At 43.6% G+C, this 16199-nt stretch overlaps 3 protein-coding genes across 5 annotated transcripts in view; 1 reads left to right on the top strand and 2 right to left on the bottom strand.

Moving 5' to 3' along the window:
* The first annotated feature begins 3586 nt into the window (after positions 1-3586).
* MYNN (myoneurin) overlaps positions 3587-16199 on the top strand; it is a 237253-nt gene continuing 224640 nt past the window's right edge. Inside the window, exon 1 of one of the 3 annotated variants that reach the window (XM_069213201.1) lies at positions 3587-3681. The gene's annotated coding sequence lies outside the window, so the exon portion shown is untranslated. Of the gene's footprint in view, positions 3682-4058; positions 4140-4600; positions 7264-16199 lie in introns of those variants that run through there. The other 2 variants (XM_069213202.1, XM_069213199.1) reach the window with 2 other exon arrangements.
* LOC138266573 (actin-6-like) lies at positions 10509-11636 on the bottom strand. Its single transcript, XM_069215418.1, has one exon. It carries the CDS (start codon positions 11634-11636, stop codon positions 10509-10511), a length of 1128 nt encoding a protein of 375 aa, XP_069071519.1.
* LOC138266572 (actin-6-like) lies at positions 14396-15523 on the bottom strand. The gene has a single exon (XM_069215417.1). The coding sequence runs from the start codon at positions 15521-15523 to the stop codon at positions 14396-14398; it is 1128 nt and encodes a 375-aa protein (XP_069071518.1).

Genomic DNA, 16199 nt, shown 5'->3' with positions numbered 1-16199 from the left:
AATCTCGGCATGACTTGTGGCTGCACTTAGGCCAATAAAAGTGGAGTTGGGTCTGTCTGAACTAACATCGGTCTTGGGAAAACCTGTTCTGTAGGCACCATTAAATTTGTAGCTGTTTCCATAATGGGTGCATCAGGGTAAATTCTCTGAACCTGTGGCAGTTGCACCTGATTTTGTACCACTGGAGTAGTAGGCGTGTTAAGACTACCATGCATCGTACTCTGTGTCAGGCTGTATTAACCTGCACCGGACTCACTGTCCCATTAACCTGTGTTGGAGCTGAAGGATCAGCACTGGTGCTCGGACAACTCTCATGTGCTGCATATGATTGTAGACAATTTCTCAACATCTGGTAAATAAATTCATCATCATCTGATTCTTCCTTCACTTTTGAAGACTTTCTAGCCTCCCTACTTTCGGACGGGCTTCTGTTAGTCTTTCTAGTAGCTTTCCTTTCTTCCTTCTCATTGTCTTGCCTAATCGCTGGAAACAACTTAATTCCATGCAAAGTCTTGTTTCTCCAAATTCTCTGAACACTGTCCCACCTAGCCTCTGTTAAAGTCTTTTCTGCTTTTTTATTCTCCTCTCGAATTTCTGTCGCTGTTGCTGTCTGGCTACTAGCTCCCAAATTGCTAATGCCTCAAACTGTGCTGGTCTCGGAAGGGGCTTCAATTCATATAGCACCATCCTGAAATGCTCGAAATCCCTCAAGTTGAACGTTCCATTTGTAGGAAATGCTAAGTTTCCATCTTTCTCTATCACTTTGCACCATTGCTTTAGCCAAAGACATGGCGCAACTCCCTTTTCCTCCATTACAATATAAGCTGGTGTACCTTCTGGCGGTGTAGCCTCGCCTATACTCATTGTAATGTACATATTTCCCCTTAAATCACTCTTTAAAGCTTTGAAAATGTCATCTTTTCGACCTTTTTATTATTTAAATGAAATCAGGAAGTGACCTTTAATCCCAGAATTCTCTTCACCCACCTTCTCAACCAATTGTGCTCATGGACAGCTGGCAACCCATGCGCGACCCCTCTTACTAACCAACCTATCCCAGCGCGGCTCCAATGACGTCACACTCACACATACTGCAGCTGACAAAGTCTCGCGGCTTGTCCTCCCAAACTTCGATTCAAAACAAAACTAATGCAAAAATTGCGAGCACTAACCCAAAATCAAAACCCAAATCTGCTGGTTTACTACAGGAAAGGTAACACAATTGATTCAGAAACTTTACAGATTTTTCACTGACGGTTCTTCATGCTCTTACAGCTACTCCTTCTTTCTCAGCTTCCCTGATTCACAAGCAAAATTAGTCCCGGAAATTTTACTCTCAACTGATCAGTGGGTCTGTCCTGGTGCACATAAGACTCGCCAGATCTCAGTCGAAATTCTCTTTCACTCACTTTGACTCCCACTCTGACTTGTCGACCATGCCCAATTGACCTATTAACCAGACAAATTACAACAAAAAAACAGGTGTCTCATACACTTTTCAATATACTCCAGAGTCTTAGACCATGCAGGGTCCGTACATCAACAACCACGTCGACAAATTTTGAGCACAATGTGCCACACACATGTGAAGTTCGATGACTTCCCTTCTCTCATAACTTCATTTGGAGTACGCAAACTCCCTAAACCCTCACAAACCTCACAATTCACCTGCGATTTGTATAAGCTGTGCAAGCGCAAAACCTACTTCATTCACACTGTCACTAGAATGCCGAGAACATCCTCAGAAAACCATTGGCAAGATCCGAGATTCTGGGAAAGTCATTTCACAACTTAAGAGAACATTTTCTCTCCAATTTGTACCATTGAAAAAATACATTCAAAATCTATACCGGGCATCTATGATGGGCTCTTAAGGAGACAAACCATCAGTCGGCTACCACGTCTCTTAGCAGGTCAGACCTTAATAAGTAAACTTACGAGGGGGCGCGAATAGGTCGATGAACCTTTGACTCGCATTTAAGATGCTCCAAACATAGATTCAGTAGATGCAGATCAATAATCAATAATTAAACAATAACATCAATACTCAATGATAATCAAAAGCATTAGTAATCAATTTAGTAAAAGTTAGAATATTTATTTCCCTGTAATAACAATGCTAATGTCACGTAAGATAATCTCAAAATCAAATGATAAACAAACAGAAACATCACTAGCTGCTCTAATCAAAGCTTGAACAATTACACATTCTAAGGTTACGGTGAAAATTAGTAACAAGAACAATTGCGCAAACGATATTACATACATTTAAATTCAGAAAAGAAGAGACATCGACTATTACTCCCTATAGCAGACTTTCATTAGTGAGGATCCTTATTTAACGCCACGTTAGCATTAGCATGTTGGGCTTCATGTAAAACGTTTTAGTCAACACAAATTTAGAAAATAACTAACTATGGCTCTATCAAAATAGTGTGGTTGGTACTTAGAAAGAAAAAGCAAATAGGCATACCAAAACACATGAGTAACACTATACCTCTCCTCAATTGGATTGGCAAGCTAAGATAGTCTTCGTCATCAGGACATCAGTTTGATCAGGATTCAGCATCAAAGCTCAGGAAAACGCAAAGTCTTTAAGCATTAAAGTAAAGCATGTCTCTCGTCAAGATGCTCAGTAAAGTAATGGCCTTTCGGCAAGAAGAAAAATGGGCAAATGTGCTGTCTTCCATCAGTGCAGACCTGCTAAATAAAATTTCCTAAAATTACTTCCCAAGTCCCTATTGGTCAAGGGACTGCATGTTCACACTTTGCCGATAAAACTAAAATATCAAATCTATAATTTCTACTAGTACTCAGTTCACATGTCGCTGATTGGCTTCTTTTGGAATGTCCTCATCATCTGGCTTGTCAGGTAACAATATTATTGCAGTTTGTACTCCAGCCAGTGTCTCTATTGTTTTCCTCCTGAGAAAGTCAGTCTTACACACATTACACTTATATTGTTACATTTTAATAGAACAGCGCCTTCTAGCAAGCGGTTCTCATGAGAAAGACTTTTAGCAACAAGCATATTTGGTCAGCACAGTGGAATATCACAATTTAATGCTTTAAGCAAACATTTTATTAATCAGTTTAGAAATACAGCTTGACATGAGGCCGTGCAACTAGTCAAGACCACTGCTAAGTTAAGGCCTATAACTAATAAAGTTAAGACATAATGCCTAATCCTTAATATGATGTACTACTACATTAATGAAACATAAGCTCCATATTTCATAATAATAAGCCATTAGTAAGTACGCTTTGTGAACATTGGTGACCGCTCACGTGGGCATATTCCCAAATGTGTGTATTATTTTTCTCTATATTATTATTTTTCTACGCAAATCCAATACTCAGAATACATGAATATTCATTAAAATATTGTTAAAAACATCTGCTTCAGCATGACCACCCATCCATAATTTTCATGGACTGCCTGTAATTTAACCCTTCCGTCCGTTGGCCGTGATGAAAGGCTTAACGGGCAGCATTTGTCCGTAATTTTAGCCTTTCAGCTAAAGCACAAAATGTAATTAGGACAGATCACTTTCCCCAGCTGGATTGAAAGGCAGGGAGTCTCCTGTGCTCTGAGGGAGGGAGGTGCAGACAGATAAGAAAAAGCCTGCTTGCCAGGGTGTCTCCTTCCCTAAAGTAATGCGGAATCCTAATGCAATACTGGTAGGAGATAGTTTCTCTATTTGGAAGTAGCCCCTAAGTATTTTACTGAGAGTATACTGGTTTTATTGTCTCGTTTGTTTTAATATACGTAGAGCACAGCAGGAATTGTATTTTTACATAAATAGGCCAGTGTGCGATTTTATTATTTTTTATAGCCTAACCTATGTTTTCTTCGTTTTTCTTTCTGCTCGGCTCCTGGGGCACCTCCGGTCCATGTTCAGAGGCCGGTGGTGGCGGGGACGTGGCAGTTGCAGCGATATTTCTATGCTGCACTCCCATATGGAAGCATTCTATTAGGGACGCAGCCATTTTCAGTTGCCATTTTTCCTTTTTTCCTTCGACATCTTAACGGACACCATTTTTGAGGTCAGTGCTCTAGTGGCCTGACTCTCCTATTACTGGCACCTATTAAAACTGGCGATGCTGCGACTGTGCAGCGGGCTCCTAATGCGATACTGGTAGGAGATAGTTTCTCCATTTGGAAGTAGCCCCTAAGTATTTTATTGAGATTATACTGGTTTTATTGTCTTGTCTGTTTTAATATATGTAGAGCACAGCAGGAATTGTATTTTAACATAAATAGGCCAGTGTGTAATTTTATTATTTTTTATAGCCTAACCTTTGTTTTCTTCGTTTTTCTTTCTGCTAAGCTCCTGGGTCACCTCCGGTCTGTGTTCAGAGGCCGGTGGTGGCAGAGTCGTGGCAGTTGGGGAAATATTTCTATGCTGCACTCCTTTATGGCAGCATTCTATTAGGGATGCAGCCATTTTCAGTTGCCATTTTTCCTCTTTCCCTTCGGCACCTTAACGGACGCCATTTTTGAGGTCAGCGCTCTAGTGGCCTGACTCTCTTATAACCGGCACCTATTAAAATCGGCGATGCTGCTACCGCGCAGCAGAGTCGCGCCGAAGGCACGCCTAAGGCAAGCCCGTCTGCACCTGTTAGCGCCCAGCCGGGACCAGGGGCCAGCAGTCATGCCCAAACCAGGCTAGACCAGATAACGTATAATCCGGAATTTCTACTTTCTCTCAGATCCGCTCCACCCAATAGAATCATGGAACGGCGGACACCAGATGGGACCAATCCAGACATTCAACCTTTAGGACCTGCCTACACTGGGATCTCCCCTCAGAACCCCCCCCCCCCCCCCCCCAAAGTAGTTTTTTTTTGGCTAACTGTAGATCTCTAGCTGCCCATAAGTTAGATATGAATCTGCTTTTGGATACTCAGAAACCGACAGCACTGTTCTTAACCGAAACATGGTTACACGAGGGCTCAGGACCTGATGTGTCACTGGCCTTGCCCAAGGACTACTCAATCATTAGGGTGGATAGAGTGGGTGGGAAAGGGGGAGGAATTGCTATCATCTCTAAGGATACGGTCAAGGTGACCTCATCCCCCCTTGATATCCCAGACTGTGAGAGCCTACATTTCTCTTTCCTCTTAACACCCAGCCTTAGCTTCTCAGGAGCTCTAATATATTGTCCTCCGGGATCAGTGCAACGTTTTATATATTCATTCCCAGAATATGTTGCTGATTTAATCTGTAATAAGCCCAATTTTACGATTTTAGGGGATTTTAATATACATGCAGAAAATGAGGACAAGGCCATAGTACAATTTGTTTTATCTGACATGAGGGCCTTGGACCTCACACAAGTAATCACAGGTCCTACACATACTAAAGGCCATACCACTGACCTGATTTTTAGTAACATAGTTAATTTAACGGTTTCTCTACCTACCCCTCTAGCATGGTAGGATCCATTTTTAATTTCTTTTAGTCTTCCGACTACGCAATCTGGTAAACTTTTGTCGACCACATCCCAACTACAGAGATGTTGCCATACACTCAAGGGCACTGAATGGTCTAACATATTAGCCAGGACTAAACCAACTTTGAATGGGAATATGAGCAGTTCCCTAGATTGTTTGAATAAATGGATCACTAACAGTTTGGACATTCTGATACCCTACACAGTAAGGCGTAGGGCCCCCTGTAGAAAGAAAATGGCCCCCTGGTTCTCCTCCCAGGTGCAGGCACTTAAGAGAGACTGCAGAAGACTGGAAAGGAGATGGAGATAGTCCTATAGTACTTCTGCCAAACAAGACTATAGGAGAGGCATTAGACGATTCCACTTGGAAATCAAAGCAGCCCAAAGACTCTATTATATGACAATAATCAAACAGAATGCCAACTCTCCTAAAGTAATCTTTCAGCTGCTAAAAGATATTGCCTCCCCACACTCACACTCGGGAGGGGTAGAAGCCTCCTACAAGCATAGTAATGATCTAGGCTCCTTCTTTCAGAATAAAATCACCGATATTTACTTAGCCTTCCAGACTGACCCCACTAGCCCCCTAAAGATGGAGGAACAACCTTTGAAGGGCACTGGAAAATGGCATTTTCCCTTTACAATGGAAATAGGCGATTGTGAAACCCACTCCTCAAAAAACCTAACTTAGACCCTTCAATTTTAAATAATTACAGACCAATTTCCCTGTTACTAGCTTTTGCCAAAATACTATAAAAACATGTAAATAGTCATTTGTCTGCATATCTTGAGGACAACAATATCCTTTGCCCCTCCCAAAGGGGCTTCAGGCATAGGAGTCACAGGGACTGCGCTAAGTTGGTTTATTGAGTTTCTAAGCATACGGTCATTCCAGGTACTTAAATAATCTTTTTATTCAAGTCGTTTCAATAGTAGATGGGGAGTACCTCAGGGTTCTTCTCTTAGCCCTTCATTGTTCAATATCTATATGTTGCCTCTTGCTAAGGTAGTGATCATGGATCAGCAGGCAAAGAAAATCTCGGCCATTGGTTTGGCATATTCAGACTCCTTAGGAAGGTGTTCAAAATCCTTCCGTTTATGGCAAAATGATTAATCAAATAGGCATTGATCAGTTCACACCTGGATTATGGGAACGCCCTTTTTCTCAGGTCTCCTAACCATGTGAAAAAGAGACTTCAACTGGTGCAGAATACTACTTCTAGACTGCTTTTTAATATACCTAAACATGAATCAGTCAAATCTGCATTTCTCACTTTGCACTGGCTCCCATTGGAGCAGCGAATAAAATTCAAGGCCTTAAGCTATATGCATAGTTCCTTACATGATAAAGTGCTCCCACAGCTGCGCTCTTTAGCCACTTTCTATAAGCCCTCGCGACATCTTAGGTCATCGTGAGCGGCCTTGGCGGTAATTCCCTCAGTAAAAAAAAGCCAGATGGGGCAGAAGTTCCCTATCACATCTAAGCCCGAAGCTGTGGAACTCGCTACCTCTTTCCTTACGGCTAACTGACCAAGAACTAATCTTCAGGCAGCTACTGAAAACATGGCTATACTGATCTCTTTGTATGAAAGTGTTGTGGAGGATTTGTCGAAGCACTGGAAGGCCCCCGGGTAGCCATGCGCGATATAAATTTGTTAACATAACATAACATGTATGCAACTGGTAAAACTGCATATGCAAAGGGGCTTGGAAACCTGCATTGACTTTAATCAAAGAAGTTACTTGAAGCTTTCTGATGACTTCTGAAGACATTTCTTTTAGAGACGTACTGTAATGGTATTCCAAGGTGAGCTGTGAAGTGTGTGGTTTTAATGGACTGTTATAAAAAATGTTAGTACTAGGTATAAACTGTATATTAATCAAATCTGTATTTTAGAATGAATTTTTTTTATTTAACTGAAATGTAGGTGCGCATTTTGTAACAGCCTATATTATGATGTCTGTAATGCAAGTTTAAAATAAGGTTTTACACATTCACAATTCTTTCAGGGACCTCGGTACCTCATAGAACGAACACTGGCAAAGCCAATAGGTCTCGTCTAAGCAAGAGTTATTGGCTTTGCCAATGTGTTTTAGCCATGTTATACACCAGGGTGGCTGCTGTTCAGCATGGCTAAAAGTTAGTGGCATAGTGTTGTAGAGTGGAGTAGAGTGGTATAGGAGCAGTGGCATAGAGCACAGTGGTGCTGATTAGAGTGCAGTGGGGTCAGTGTAGTTGTTTGAAGTGCATTGGAGTAGAGTGCAGTGGTCTAGAGTGCAAGGGCATGGAGTGGCATGGGGGAGAGTACAGTGGCATAGAGTGCAGTGGAGTAGAGTGGTATACAAAAGAGTAGCAGAGTGCAGTATTGTACAGTGGTACAGTGGAATGGAGTGCAGAGTAGACTCACATGGCATAGAGGGCAGTGGCGTAGAGTGGTGCAGAGTGGAATAGTGCAGAGTGGTGCAGTGCAGAGTAGAGTATAGTGCTATAGAGTGCAGTGGAGTAGAGTGGAGTGATGCAGAGTAGAGTGGCATAGTGTGCAGTGGCCTAGAATGCAGTAGTACAGAGTAGAGTACAGTGGCGGAGAGCGCAAATGTTGCAGAGTAGAGTGTCAGTACAGTGGTGTAGAGTGGAGTAGAGTGGTACAGAAAGCAGTGGTGTAGAGTACGGTGGTGCAGAGTAAAGGGCAGTGGCATACAGTGCAGTTGTTTAGAGTGCATTGGTGTTGGGTGCAGTGGCATAGAGTGGCATGGGGCAGATTAGAGTGGCATAGAGTGCAGTGGAGTAGAGTGGCATACAATAGAGTGGCAGAGAGCGCAGTAGTGTAGAGTGGTGCAGTGGCACAGAGTACAGAGTAGATGAGCGGCATAGAGGTCAGTGGTGTAGAGCGGTGCAGAGTGAAGTAGTGTAAAGTGGTGCAGTGAAGAGCACAGTATAGTGCTGTAAAGGGCAGTGGCGTAGAGTGCAGTTATGCAGAGTAGAGTTGTATAGAGTGCAGTGGAATAGCTTGTATTGGTGCAGAATGCAGTAGAACAGAGTAGAGTGATGTATAGTGACAGCCAGTGCAATGTTGCAGAGTAGAGTGTCAGAGTGCACATATAGTGCAGTTGCTTAGAGTGCATTAGCGTAGAGTGAAATGGTTTAGAGTGCAGTGGGGCAGAGTGGCATAGAGTGCAGTGGCGTATAATAGATTGTTTCGGAGTAGAGTGCAGTGGCATAGAGTGGAGAGTTGCAGGGTAGGGTGCAGTGGCACAGAGTGCAGTGGCATAAAGTGGATTGTTTCACAGTAGAGTGAAGTGGCGTAGAGTGGAGAGGTGCAGGGTAGAGTGGAGTTGCGTAGAGTGGCATAGAGTGTGATGGCATAGAGTAAAGTGGTATAGAGGGCAGTGGTGCTGAGTAGATTAGAGTGACGTACAGTGTATTGATGTAGAGTGCAGGGGAATAGAGTTGATTGTTACAGATTAAAGTGCACTAGCATAGAGTGTATTAGCATACAGTGCAGTGGTGTACAGGGTAGTGTTGCAGAGTGGCATAGAGTGGAGTTGTGCAGACTAGATTGGTGTTGCCTAGACTGGAGTGGTATAGCGTGCAGCGGCGCAGAGCCCAGTGGTGTAGAGAGCCGTAAAGTGCATTGGCGTAGAGTACAGTGGTACAGAGTAGAGAGGCGTAGTGTGAAGTAACAGAGTGCAGTGGCATAGAGTGGAGTGGAGAAGAATGCAGTGTGCCACAGTGCAGTGGCATGGAGTGTTGTAAAGTGGACTGAAGCAGAGTAGGGTGCAGTGGTGTGGAGTGGTGCAGAGCAGAGTGAAGTGGAGTATGCATGGTGTGGTAACACACTGCCATTACAGACAACACGTTTTTGTTTGAAATGACCATTACATTTGCACAGACATACAGTTTTTCAAATAAAACTATACAGTCCACAGACGATGATGTTCCGGAAATTGAATCACCTAATGCAATGATTTGTTTTAATCGTATACAGGTATTTGTTTCCAGCACAGTTCAGAATTAACAAACATATGCTTCATTTGTACTCCTAGTTCTGATATATTCTGAAGTTTATTTAAATGTTGTCATGTAATACGAAAAAAAACTCTTTCCTAACCCCAGTATACAGCAAGATTGTTGCATAAATCCTCTCACTTTGAAGTTAGAGAAAGAAAAGTAAACATTAAGTTCCCACTGAAGACAGAGCCTGACATTTGACCTTGTTCTTTGAATGCACAGCAAATGTGATGAGATAAGAACAAGATTTACCGGCCTGTTTACAGAAAGGGAACACTCGGAAGGATACTGTAAATAAGGTTTGGGCAAGGGAAGGGACGAACTCTAGCTGCATAGCCTAAAAGACATGAAGCCAGCAAATTGAAAGCAACAAAATGACAGCCATGGGGTACTTTGTAGGGAAAGTCCAGTATTTTAGTCCAGTCTATATCTTGCAGAGGTTTGGCCACATCAATCACCCAGGTAGTATGACAAGAAGACCTGGAGTGGTCTCCACGTTGCAGGAAAGGTCTGTACACCCATTCTATAAGTTTGCCACCAGTCCCTGTGGTGTAGAGCTTCTGGCACACCTCAGGTAAGGTTAGTGCTAGGTGGCAGCCTTTCAGTAACTTTGGAACCATGCCCATTTAACTGTCTAGGGTTGCAGGCAACGCATTGCAAATTGTTTAGTATTTTAATTACTAAAACACAGGAAACGTTGAACGCTTGTGGATAATTGTTCAGGTTGTTGTCACTGGTGACCCCTCCATTATCTCTGCCACCAGTGACCTCGCGGATAAAGCCTGTTTAGAAGTCGAATATAACCTCACAACAATTACACAACATGACAACTAATATCATTTGTGGCTAAAAAAAAACATACAGCAAAGATTGCAGTCATTATATGTACAAGTGTCCTTTCAAATCATTTTCTCTGAAGACCAATTTATATAAATAAAGCTGTGCTGCATTTTTGGGTCAATAAACAGGACCTTTAAGATTCTAAGTAAAACTATGATGTTTTATTTTCCGCAATTCATTTCAAATTTGTTAACAACAGGAGCTTAGAAACACTTTCTATGGACTATGTTGGGTCCCACTTCTTTGTAGTCATAGGCGGTCACCCACATTTGCTGGAAAGCTGAAAGGGAGGAGAGGATAGAAGCTCCTGTCCACACGGACAGCCTCCGGTCTACTGGAGCGAACACCTTGATGGTGGTGTCACATGGCACCAGTCTGCAGACCTCCTTGGTCAGTCGTTCATGCATTCCTGGGAAGAGGCTGCTGCCCCCCGAAAGGATGATATTGCAGTACAAACACTGTCTAAGGTCGAGGTCACACCTCATGATAGTGTTGTTGCACAACTCATGGATTCCTGGTGTGCCCAGACCGATGTTCACTGGATTGAAGAGAGTCTCTGGGCAGCGAAACCTCTGGTTGTACATCGTTATCACATTGCCATCTGGCAGCCGATAGTCCTTTTCCACTTCAGAGGACGTCTTATGCATGTCTGCCTCTAGGTCTACAGCCACATAGCAGAGCTTTTCTTTTATATCCTGGACAATTTCGCGTTCGGATGTGCTGACCAAAGACAGCCCGATTTCAGAGAGAATATGCATCAGGTAGTCGGTGAGGTCATGTCCTGCCACATCCAGCCTGAGGACGGCACGGGGCATGCAGTAGCCTTCGAAAATGGGCACAGTGTTCGTGACCCCCGCTCCACAGTCCACCACACAGCCCGTGGTGCGGCCAGAGGTGTAGAGTGCCAGCACTGACTGGATTGCAACATACATAGCAGGCACTTTGAAACACTCAAAAAGTACTTGGGTCATGGCCTCCCTATTGCAGAGAGGGTTCAGGGGCACCTCAGTGACTAAGACGGGCCTCTCAGAAGGCCTGATCTTCAGGTCATACTCATACACGTTCCTCCAGATAAGCTCCATGTCAGGCCAGCTGGTCACCACCCCATGCTCCACTGGGTGCTTGATGGAGAGGATTCCTCTTTTGGCTTGGGCCTCATCTCCAATGTAGTACTCCTTTTGCCCGGCTCCAATCATTACAGACGTGGCTCTAGCTCTACCGATTATATTGCTGTAAACAAAGCGTGGCAGCTTCTCCCCCGAAAGACCAGCTTTGATCAAACCTGAGCCATTGTCTATGACCACAGCACTTTTCAGTTGGTGAGAGTACATATTGCCAGGCGTAGTTCCAGCACTCCTTGACGCAGAACAATTACTTCTCCTACCTGTGTTTCCTCTGCTCAGTACTCTGTATGGAGTCCCACAGCTGTGTGTTCTTCATGCCCTAAACTACTAAGCCTCCTCAAGGTTGTAAAGAGTTGAGGCTCCTCAGTGCTACAAAAGTATGAACTGGCTGCACAGTGACATGGTTACTTTGAGGTAACAATCAAACTGAGTGATGCAGTAGGTCTGACCCTCTTGGCAGTTACTGCTTTTTTGTCAAACTTGAATACACTACAAAGCCATTCGTCTGACGCCTTGCTGTTTACTCATTCATTATTCAAGTCAAGGATTCAAGCCCAACCCGTTCTCTTTTGAGCACATCAGCTTTTAATAAAAACATTGAGGTTTGCCCACCGACGACCTGGGAATGTGTTTCGGCACTTTCAAGGTGAGTAATTGTGACTTCCTCTTTCACCTTGGCTCTACTTTGCAGAAACAAAATTAACTAATACCTCACAAATCGCAATCCAGAGAGGAAAACAAAAATTCTTACCCCATAAATATTCTAACACAAAGTACTGGGATATCATAGTAAAATCCATCCCTACTAAGTGTCATGCAGGAATAACACATTAATGACCACCACTAGTCGCATTTTAATTTATCAAAAAGAAACAGGCTTAAAAAAAAGAAGCTCGGGTTTACCTAGTAGATCAGCTGTGTCCACGGTGGAATGAGGAAGGTCTAGAAATGCCAAATGTTTAGGGCACACGCTTACTGTGTAAATTAGTTTCATTTAGATCTGCAGTGTGTAGATTTATTATCCTGGATATCCTAAAAAGTGCCATGAATACGACCTTCCTGGATCTACATCACGTATCTAACCTTTACACTATCATGATGCAGTTTATTTTTTTTGTAGAGTGCAGTGGCATAGAGTGGAGAGTTGCAGGGTAGGGTGCAGTGGCACAGAGTGCAGTGGCATAAAGTGGATTGTTTCACAGTAGAGTGAAGTGGCGTAGAGTGGAGAGGTGCAGGGTAGAGTGGAGTTGCGTAGAGTGGCATAGAGTGTGATGGCATAGAGTAAAGTGGTATAGAGGGCAGTGGTGCTGAGTAGATTAGAGTGACGTACAGTGTATTGATGTAGAGTGCAGGGGAATAGAGTTGATTGTTACAGATTAAAGTGCACTAGCATAGAGTGTATTAGCATACAGTGCAGTGGTGTACAGGGTAGTGTTGCAGAGTGGCATAGAGTGGAGTTGTGCAGACTAGATTGGTGTTGCCTAGACTGGAGTGGTATAGCGTGCAGCGGCGCAGAGCCCAGTGGTGTAGAGAGCCGTAAAGTGCATTGGCGTAGAGTACAGTGGTACAGAGTAGAGAGGCGTAGTGTGAAGTAACAGAGTGCAGTGGCATAGAGTGGAGTGGAGAAGAATGCAGTGTGCCACAGTGCAGTGGCATGGAGTGTTGTAAAGTGGACTGAAGCAGAGTAGGGTGCAGTGGTGTGGAGTGGTGCAGAGCAGAGTGAAGTGGAGTATGCATGGTGTGGTAACACACTGCCATTACAGACAACACGTTTTTGTTTGAAATGACCATTACATTTGCACAGACATACAGTTTTTCAAATAAAACTATACAGTCCACAGACGATGATGTTCCGGAAATTGAATCACCTAATGCAATGATTTGTTTTAATCGTATACAGGTATTTGTTTCCAGCACAGTTCAGAATTAACAAACATATGCTTCATTTGTACTCCTAGTTCTGATATATTCTGAAGTTTATTTAAATGTTGTCATGTAATACGAAAAAAAACTCTTTCCTAACCCCAGTATACAGCAAGATTGTTGCATAAATCCTCTCACTTTGAAGTTAGAGAAAGAAAAGTAAACATTAAGTTCCCACTGAAGACAGAGCCTGACATTTGACCTTGTTCTTTGAATGCACAGCAAATGTGATGAGATAAGAACAAGATTTACCGGCCTGTTTACAGAAAGGGAACACTCGGAAGGATACTGTAAATAAGGTTTGGGCAAGGGAAGGGACGAACTCTAGCTGCATAGCCTAAAAGACATGAAGCCAGCAAATTGAAAGCAACAAAATGACAGCCATGGGGTACTTTGTAGGGAAAGTCCAGTATTTTAGTCCAGTCTATATCTTGCAGAGGTTTGGCCACATCAATCACCCAGGTAGTATGACAAGAAGACCTGGAGTGGTCTCCACGTTGCAGGAAAGGTCTGTACACCCATTCTATAAGTTTGCCACCAGTCCCTGTGGTGTAGAGCTTCTGGCACACCTCAGGTAAGGTTAGTGCTAGGTGGCAGCCTTTCAGTAACTTTGGAACCATGCCCATTTAACTGTCTAGGGTTGCAGGCAACGCATTGCAAATTGTTTAGTATTTTAATTACTAAAACACAGGAAACGTTGAACGCTTGTGGATAATTGTTCAGGTTGTTGTCACTGGTGACCCCTCCATTATCTCTGCCACCAGTGACCTCGCGGATAAAGCCTGTTTAGAAGTCGAATATAACCTCACAACAATTACACAACATGACAACTAATATCATTTGTGGCTAAAAAAAAACATACAGCAAAGATTGCAGTCATTATATGTACAAGTGTCCTTTCAAATCATTTTCTCTGAAGACCAATTTATATAAATAAAGCTGTGCTGCATTTTTGGGTCAATAAACAGGACCTTTAAGATTCTAAGTAAAACTATGATGTTTTATTTTCCGCAATTCATTTCAAATTTGTTAACAACAGGAGCTTAGAAACACTTTCTATGGACTATGTTGGGTCCCACTTCTTTGTAGTCATAGGCGGTCACCCACATTTGCTGGAAAGCTGAAAGGGAGGAGAGGATAGAAGCTCCTGTCCACACGGACAGCCTCCGGTCTACTGGAGCGAACACCTTGATGGTGGTGTCACATGGCACCAGTCTGCAGACCTCCTTGGTCAGTCGTTCATGCATTCCTGGGAAGAGGCTGCTGCCCCCCGAAAGGATGATATTGCAGTACAAACACTGTCTAAGGTCGAGGTCACACCTCATGATAGTGTTGTTGCACAACTCATGGATTCCTGGTGTGCCCAGACCGATGTTCACTGGATTGAAGAGAGTCTCTGGGCAGCGAAACCTCTGGTTGTACATCGTTATCACATTGCCATCTGGCAGCCGATAGTCCTTTTCCACTTCAGAGGACGTCTTATGCATGTCTGCCTCTAGGTCTACAGCCACATAGCAGAGCTTTTCTTTTATATCCTGGACAATTTCGCGTTCGGATGTGCTGACCAAAGACAGCCCGATTTCAGAGAGAATATGCATCAGGTAGTCGGTGAGGTCATGTCCTGCCACATCCAGCCTGAGGACGGCACGGGGCATGCAGTAGCCTTCGAAAATGGGCACAGTGTTCGTGACCCCCGCTCCACAGTCCACCACACAGCCCGTGGTGCGGCCAGAGGTGTAGAGTGCCAGCACTGACTGGATTGCAACATACATAGCAGGCACTTTGAAACACTCAAAAAGTACTTGGGTCATGGCCTCCCTATTGCAGAGAGGGTTCAGGGGCACCTCAGTGACTAAGACGGGCCTCTCAGAAGGCCTGATCTTCAGGTCATACTCATACACGTTCCTCCAGATAAGCTCCATGTCAGGCCAGCTGGTCACCACCCCATGCTCCACTGGGTGCTTGATGGAGAGGATTCCTCTTTTGGCTTGGGCCTCATCTCCAATGTAGTACTCCTTTTGCCCGGCTCCAATCATTACAGACGTGGCTCTAGCTCTACCGATTATATTGCTGTAAACAAAGCGTGGCAGCTTCTCCCCCGAAAGACCAGCTTTGATCAAACCTGAGCCATTGTCTATGACCACAGCACTTTTCAGTTGGTGAGAGTACATATTGCCAGGCGTAGTTCCAGCACTCCTTGACGCAGAACAATTACTTCTCCTACCTGTGTTTCCTCTGCTCAGTACTCTGTATGGAGTCCCACAGCTGTGTGTTCTTCATGCCCTAAACTACTAAGCCTCCTCAAGGTTGTAAAGAGTTGAGGCTCCTCAGTGCTACAAAAGTATGAACTGGCTGCACAGTGACATGGTTACTTTGAGGTAACAATCAAACTGAGTGATGCAGTAGGTCTGACCCTCTTGGCAGTTACTGCTTTTTTGTCAAACTTGAATACACTACAAAGCCATTCGTCTGACGCCTTGCTGTTTACTCATTCATTATTCAAGTCAAGGATTCAAGCCCAACCCGTTCTCTTTTGAGCACATCAGCTTTTAATAAAAACATTGAGGTTTGCCCACCGACGACCTGGGAATGTGTTTCGGCACTTTCAAGGTGAGTAATTGTGACTTCCTCTTTCACCTTGGCTCTACTTTGCAGAAACAAAATTAACTAATACCTCACAAATCGCAATCCAGAGAGGAAAACAAAAATTCTTACCCCATAAATATTCTAACACAAAGTACTGGGATATCATAGTAAAATCCATCCCTACTAAGTGTCATGCAGGAATAACACATTAATGACCACCACTAGTCGCATTTTAATTTATCAAAAAGAAACAGGCTTAAA

The sequence above is a fragment of the Pleurodeles waltl genome, chromosome 11 (genome assembly GCF_031143425.1).
Source record: "Pleurodeles waltl isolate 20211129_DDA chromosome 11, aPleWal1.hap1.20221129, whole genome shotgun sequence".
NCBI lineage: Eukaryota > Metazoa > Chordata > Amphibia > Caudata > Salamandridae > Pleurodeles > Pleurodeles waltl.
The sequence above is the reverse complement of the archived record's forward strand: the minus strand, read 5'-3'. Positions and strand labels throughout refer to the sequence as shown.